This window comes from Penaeus monodon, chromosome 5 (genome assembly GCF_015228065.2).
Source record: "Penaeus monodon isolate SGIC_2016 chromosome 5, NSTDA_Pmon_1, whole genome shotgun sequence".
NCBI classification, from domain to species: domain Eukaryota; kingdom Metazoa; phylum Arthropoda; class Malacostraca; order Decapoda; family Penaeidae; genus Penaeus; species Penaeus monodon.
The window spans coordinates 54480973-54488472 of record NC_051390.1 but is presented as its reverse complement, the minus strand read 5'-3'; the positions used below and the strand labels follow the sequence as shown (position 1 = coordinate 54488472).

At 39.8% G+C, this 7500-nt stretch overlaps 1 protein-coding gene across 1 annotated transcript in view; it reads right to left on the bottom strand.

The window, feature by feature from the left end:
- Positions 1 to 7500, bottom strand: part of LOC119573373 — a 17582-nt gene that overhangs the window by 9696 nt on the left and 386 nt on the right. Inside the window, exon 2 of the mRNA XM_037920589.1 lies at positions 461 to 848. Coding sequence (XP_037776517.1) covers positions 461 to 844 — 384 coding nt within the window. The 5' untranslated portion in view covers positions 845 to 848. The remainder of the gene's footprint in view (positions 1 to 460; positions 849 to 7500) is intronic.

Below are 7500 nucleotides of genomic sequence, written 5' to 3'. Positions count from 1 at the left end.
GAATGGTTTTATGTCTCATTTCATAGTGAAATAAATGATGCACTAATCCATATCAGATGAAAAAGCAATGATGAGGCCTATTCTATTACTTGAATGCAGAGATATTTTCTTTCTTTATTCAGTGTACTTGATGCGTTCAACTGTCAAAGGGAACTCTTTGTGTAAATACTTCCAATCCTAATCATTTTAATTATTTTTAAAAAATTATTCATACTTTAATTTTCCATAAACTAGTAAGTATAAAAATACTAATAATAATAATAATAATAATGATAATAAATATATCAATGAAAAATGAATAAATAAAGAGCAAAAAGTTCTCTCCCCTTCCCCCTCTTCCTCATTCAATCCTCTCCCTCTCTTCCGCCTTTCTCCTCATCTCGCAATCCTCCTCCCTCCTCCCTCTACACTACCTTCCCTCTACTCTCTTCCACCCTCTTCCAGACCCAGCCATCCTCACCTCTCTCTTCCTCCCTTCTTCCTCTCCCTTGTGGTCCCCCTCCGCTAGTGGGCCATCTTCGGCCCCGAGCTCCCCTTCCTTGCCTCCCTCCTTGTCCTCCTCCTGTTGGTGCTGATGATGATGCGGTTGCTGTTGCTGTTGGTGATGGTGGTAGTGGTGGTGATGGTGGTGGTGGTGGTTCGGCCGGGAAGGAGAGCTACCCTGGAGGCCCCCTGCAGCTGCCGTTCCGTCCTCCGGCTCTTGCGCTGGTTCCTCCTGCTTCCCGCTCCCTTCCTGCTGCTGTGGCTCCTCCTCCTCCTCGTCTTCTAGTTCTCCGTCCTCCAGTTCCCCTTCCTCCTTCTCCTCCTCTTCCTCCCCCTGTGGATTCAAGTGGCTCTCCTCCATGGCTCTGCAAAGGGAAGAAAGGAAGCCTTAAGGAACAGGTCACAGGAAATCACAAAAGCAAGAGAGAGAGAGAGAGAGAGAGAGAGAGAGAGAGAGAGAGAGAGAGAGAGAGAGAGAGAGAGAGAGAGAGAGAGAGAGAGAGAGAGAATGTAAGAGAGAGAGAGCGTAAGAGAAAGTGAGAGAGAGAGCAAGAGGGAGAGGGAGAGTGTGAGTGAGAGAGAGAGCAAGAGGGAGAGGGAGAGTGTGAGTGAGAGAGATTGCATTAACAAAGATAAATGAAATGAAAATCTATAGACATGGAAGAAAATTACACACTTTACTATTTTCATTGACTTCACAGATTTCCTATATCTAACATTCTTTCAAGATTCCAGAGACTGCAATGTCTACTTTCACAATTTCCTAAACTTTCTATTTTCACAGAATGTGTAGCAAGAGGAGAGGGAGAGAGGGAGAGAGGGAGAGAGGGAGAGAGGGAGAGAGAGAGAGAGAGAGAGAGAGAGAGAGAGAGAGAGAGAGAGAGAGAGAGAGAGAGAGAGAGAGAGAGAGAGAGAGAGAGAGAGAGAGAGAGAGAGAGAGAGAGAGAGAGAGAGAGAGAGAGAGAGAGAGAGAGAGAGAGACATAAGCCTATAGACAACTGACCATAGATATATGAACAAATGGACGCAGAAAGATAAGGCAGATTTGAAAACATTACATAAAAATTGCTTCTATAACCTGAAAACAGGACAGAGACACAATTCAGCATAGACAAAGATGTGAGGGTAATCAAACAAGAACAAAACAAAGAAAAGTAAGAAAATTACAAAAGGTAACTAACAGTGAGATAACTACAGGTTACAAACTATAAATAAATGTAAACAGAGGACCAAACACCTAACTAACAGCTTAATAACAAATGACATGATATAACTAACACGTAGATTACTTAAAAATATAAACCGAATCCTATAACTGGAAAAACAGACGCCTAAAAACAACAGTATTGGTACTAAGGCTACAGAACATAATGATAACTTAAGGTGAAAAAACAATATACTAATAAATAAACACACTGATGACTAACAGCAAACAATAATAAAAAAAGAGTCAACATATATATAATAGACTGATGACTTCAGGTAAAACAAAACAAAATACAATCAATAAAATGCACAACAGACTGATGACTACAAGTAAACAACAAAAATAGTCTTGATTAGTTCTAGATGGACATAACAGAAAGCCTGAGAAATAAACTGTAGAAATAAACCTCATATCTCACAAAGAGAGAGAAAAAACAAACCCATTTTTTTACAGACAGCCCTGGTAAAGACAAAACAGAGATAAAACCAAGCCAGAAGACCAGCTGTAAACAAAGAGATGGAGATGGAAGTTGCAGCAATAAAACCATACAAAGAAAAACACACAAACAGAAATATTTATATAGCCAAAGGATAGGCTAGGACAGACAAAGGGAGGTCAATAAATGAACAACAAAAAGTGAGCTAAGACCCACAAACAGACAGACAGACAAAAAAGCAGATCAGATAATCATCAGCTGATTATATAGCCTTAGAGAGAGGATAATGTATTAAGAGATATTTATGGTCAGATTTATCAACAGAGAGATAACCAGATTATAAGTTGGATCTACTAATAAACTGATAAAGACAAACATACAGATCAATTGATAAAAAAAAAAATTAAAAAAATAAAAAAAAAGATAGATAAAAGTGACAGACAAGTATAATGCAGAAGCAGAAAAATAAAATTGAACAGAAGAGGGGGAAATAGACATATAATATAAAGGACTGACGTTGACAATATACACACCATACCATAGAAAGAGCAGTTTAATCAAAGAAATAGATTATTTAGGGCCAATTTCCATGTCAAATTCACTAAGCTAAAGAAAACATGGCGTTATTTAACCCGACTGGCCAATTCTAATTCATTTCCAGTAAGGTTAGAAGCAAAATAACCAATCCACCCACATTACCAATTCCAATAAATAAATTAATAGATAAATAAATGCAATGGAAAAAAATACAATTTCTTTTATGAAGCTCCCAGTTATGGAGGAGGCTTTCGTCCGAATTCCTAACGTGACTACGACTTCGACTTCGTTAGTGAGGGGAGGGGAGGGGAGGGGAGGGGAGGGGAGGGGAGGGGAGGGGAGGGGAGGGGAGGGGAGGGGAGGGGAGGGGAGGGGAGGGGAGGGGAGGGGAGGGAGGGGAGGGGAGGGGAGGGGAGGGGTGGGGAGGGGGAAGGGGAAGGCCACCCACAGTCTCAATCAGAATGTTACTCATTTACCAGATAAAGCATAATCTAAAATAATTTTCTACCTTCGTATCTTATCAGTCGACTTTTACCGCGTGACTAACGCATATATATTCTTTTTCTAAGTCACTTTTTTTACTACAACTAATAAACAATAGGGATACGACTAGAACAAAATGCCTACAGGGAAAACAAAGAACATCCAAAAAGACCACGTTTCTCAAAAATACAGAAAAGAAATTAGATCACTTAACCCACTTGTGTGTGTGTGTGTGCGTGTGTGTGTAAATAATTTATATATATATATATATATATATATATATATATATATATATATATACAAATATATATATATATATATATATATATTATATATATACATAATATATATAATATATATAATATATATAATATATATAATATATATAATATAATATAATATATATAATATATATAATATAATATAATATATATTAATATATATATATAATATATATATATATAATATAAACTATATAACACTAACAACTATAATTATAATATCATAATATAGATATATAATATATACTAGATATATATATTATAATAATATATATATAATATATATAATTATATATATTATAATAATAACAAACACAATATATACAAAATCTAAATTAAAACAAAAATTCATTACCATAATATTTAACAAAAAATGCACTTAAAGCAAAGAAAAAGCTTTTGCAAATCATTTATACAAATTTACAAATTCTCTCTCGTTAATTCAGTTTTTATTAATCTTTCTCTCCATTTTCCTCTTCGGTTTCTCGTATCCTGTTAATGAGAAGAAAAAAAAAACTGAATTGCGACAGTATCATGATCCCAATTAACCTCACCTTTCTTTAAAATAAAAATTAAATGCAAATATGTAAAAAATAGAAGAAAAAAAAAGACGTGTGTCGCCATTTTCCGTTTTTAGATCGCCCATTAAAGGTGAGATATTCTTCCAAACCTATATTAATCCAAAACTTCTTCCTATCAACTCGTACGGCAAAATGGACTTCAATATGCAAAATACTATCAAATAATCCTCAAAGCATATACAGAACTACAAAAAACTATAATAAATCTACGTTATCTATACCCCACTACAAGCTACATTCTTGAACATGGAACACTTTACAGCCGAGTCGAACTAAACGTTCTCTTCTCCCTCCCAAACCACCCACTTATAAAGAAATATATATACATAGAAACACCCAACATACAAAACAAAAACAAGGGAAACAAAGACATAACGAGGAACACTGGTTCTGTAAACAGTTAAGTCTCCACGTTATACTGACACACTTTTCCCCTCCCCTACCCTACCCTGCATTACTGCGATCTTTTGCATTCTCATCGTGCTACCGAGCCGAGGACTGTGAACACTTGTACGTTTGCACTTTCGTCTTGATCTGATTTAAATAATGTGAGAGAGGTGGGGTGGGGGGAGATGGGGAGGGGGGGAAAGGGAGAGAGGGAGAGAAGGAGGGGAGGGGAGGGGAGGAGAGGGTGAAAGGGGGAGAGAGGTGGGAAGAAGAGGAGATAGAGAGAAAGGGGGAGGGGAGAACGGGGAGAAAGTAGGGAGATTGAATGAGAAAGGGAGACGGGGAGGGAGGGAGGGAGGGAGAGAGGGAGAGAGGGAGAGAGGGGAGAGAGAGGAGAGAGAGGAGGGAGAGAGAGAGAGAGAGAGAGAGAGAGAGAGAGGGAGAGAGAGAGGGAGAGGGAGAGGGAGAGGGAGAGGAGAGAGAGAGAGAGAGAGAGAGAGAGAGAGAGAGAGAGAGAGAGAGAGAGAGAGAGAGAGAGAGAGAGAGAGAGAGAGAGAGAGAGGGGGGGGGGGAAGCAAAACAAAAGAAGAAACAACCAAAAGAAGGAAATTAGAAGAGAATAGGGGGAAGGAAGCCCCAGTGTACATGAGGGGGGGGGGAACCATCTAAAAATAACCTCTCTCAGGTCATGGAATGCTCACGTATCTACCCCCTTTTCACTACATAAGGAGAGCCAAATGGAAAAGACCACGGAAGAGAGACGAAAGAAAAGAAAAAGATCAAAAGATGTAACAAGAACAATAGAAAAATGTACTTGTTTACCATGTCCAGAATTTCACGTCTACTTCACAAGTTAAGAAACACTTTTGCAAAGAGAAAGAATTGCTGTAAATATATACTTGTATTCCTTTGCGGTCCTGCACAGAAAGTCACCACACACACACAAAAAACGAATGGTATTGTTTTCCGTTCTTACTTATTATATTCCAAATTATTAATAATAAAAACAAATAAAAAAATAAATCACATTCTCGTCCCCCCCCCCATTTGACCAAAACATAAACGACCCCCTTTCCAAGTAAAATTCATCGTCGCATATACTTATATAACGATCGCCTTTTCCGAGTTCCATTATATCTACAAGATCACATTGTATTCACTTTAAAAATAGAAGCCGTTTCTCTTCCCCCACATTCATTTCACGGTAAGGCCTTTAGGCGATCTTAGAGAGAATGTAGGAAGATCATAATAGTGTAAAGACTTTGCATGTTGTAAGGTTTCCCCCCTTTCATGAAATATTAAGAAATTATTTGCATGTTGGAAGTGAGATAACCAAGAAGAAATGAAGAAATGATAGGGGAGGGGGAAGGAGAGAGGATGAGAATGAGGGAGAGGGGGAGGGAGGGAGGGGGAGAGGAGAGGAGAGGAGAGGAGAGGAGAGGAGAGGAGAGGAGAGGAGAGGAGAGGAGAGGAGAGGAGAAGAGGAGAGGGGGGGCAGAGAGGGAGCAAAGTAGAGAGACGGACAGGGAGAGGGAGGGAGAGGAGGGAAGGTAGGGATGGAGGGAGAGGAGGGAGGGAGAGGGAGAGGGGGGTGGAAGGGTAGGGAGGGAGGGAAGGAAAGAGACAGAGAAAGAGAAAGAGAGACACAGAGAGAGAAAGAGACAGAGAGAAAGAGAGAGAGAGAAAGAGAGAGAGAGGTGAGAGAGAGAGAGAGGGGAGAGAGAGAGAGAGGTGAGAGAGAGAGAGAGGTGAGAGAGAGAGAGAGAGAGAGAGAGAGGAAGAGAGAGGGAGAGAGAGGAGAGAGAGAGAGAGAGAGGAGACAGAGAGAGAGAGAGAGGAGACAGAGAGAGGAGACAGAGAGAGGAGACAGAGAGAGGAGACAGAGAGGAGACAGAGAGGAGAGAGAGAGGAGAGAGAGAGGAGAGAGAGAGGAGAGAGAAGAGAGAGAGAGAGAGAGAGAGAGGGAGAGGGAGAGGGAGAGGGAGAGGAGGAGGAGAGGAGAGTGAAAAAGAGAGAAACCGAACAGAAACACAAAGTAGAAAAAAGAAGAACTGCAGTGAGACGAAACGAAACGACACAGAAAATAACCACCACAAAAAAGACGAAAAAAAAACAGAACACCAAGACAGAAAAAAAAGAAAATACACGCAGCAAGAAGAGAACGAGAAAGAGAGAGACACACACAAAGCCACCAGCACACGAGGGGGATTTTTCTCCTCCTCCTCTTCCTCTTCTTCTTCTTCTCCTCCTCCTCTTTCACCTCCTCCCTCATGAAAAGCCATGAGGGACGCGAGTGGGACCCCGTGCGAGGCTACACCGTCACCAGCTGCAGCACAATTTTTCGCGGATCGATATTTTCGCGCGACGCCAAAATATTTTTCATGTCTTTCTCTCTCTCTATCTCTCTTCTCTCCTCTCCTCTCTGGCTCTCTTCGTCACAAGTTTGTACTTTCTAAAAATTTCTTCTTCTTCGTCTTATCTCTATCGGTCTCTATTCACCCAAAAATTCACCAATACATTTAAAGCCTCATTAGCTTTCTTATATAAAAGGGTCTATATATTTTCTTCCTCTCTATCTCTCTCCCTTTCTCTCTCTCTCTCTCTCTCTATTCCTCGTTTATGGTCTTCGCTTTAGGCATATGTAATTATCAGCACAATGAGGGGTAAACCTCTCTCTACGTCTCTTTCTTTCTCTCGCGTGAACAAACTCCTTCCAATAATATAAATAAAAACGCAGTAGATTCGATAATGTTCGTTTTCCAAGGACGAGGAATTAAAGTCCCGCTTATGTATGCAAATTTCCGTTCCTGATGGAGAGAGAAAATTCCCGTCGATTATTAATATAAAAGAGATGATTTTGTGGGGGGAAATCCTTCTGTATTTGCCTTCTGGGGTTCTATAAATCTATCTATATATATAAATAGAGGTTCCGTGTTGATGGCGTATGGATTGTGGAAGAAAAATAATGTCTATTTTTGGAGTTTTTTGGTAGAATTCTGAAGATGTTTTTTTTTCTTCTTCCTTTCTTTCTTTCCGAGAGAGAAATAAAGTCTTCGCTTTTTTATGATGGTGGGGGGGAAAACCTCTTAAAAAAGACGCAAGTCA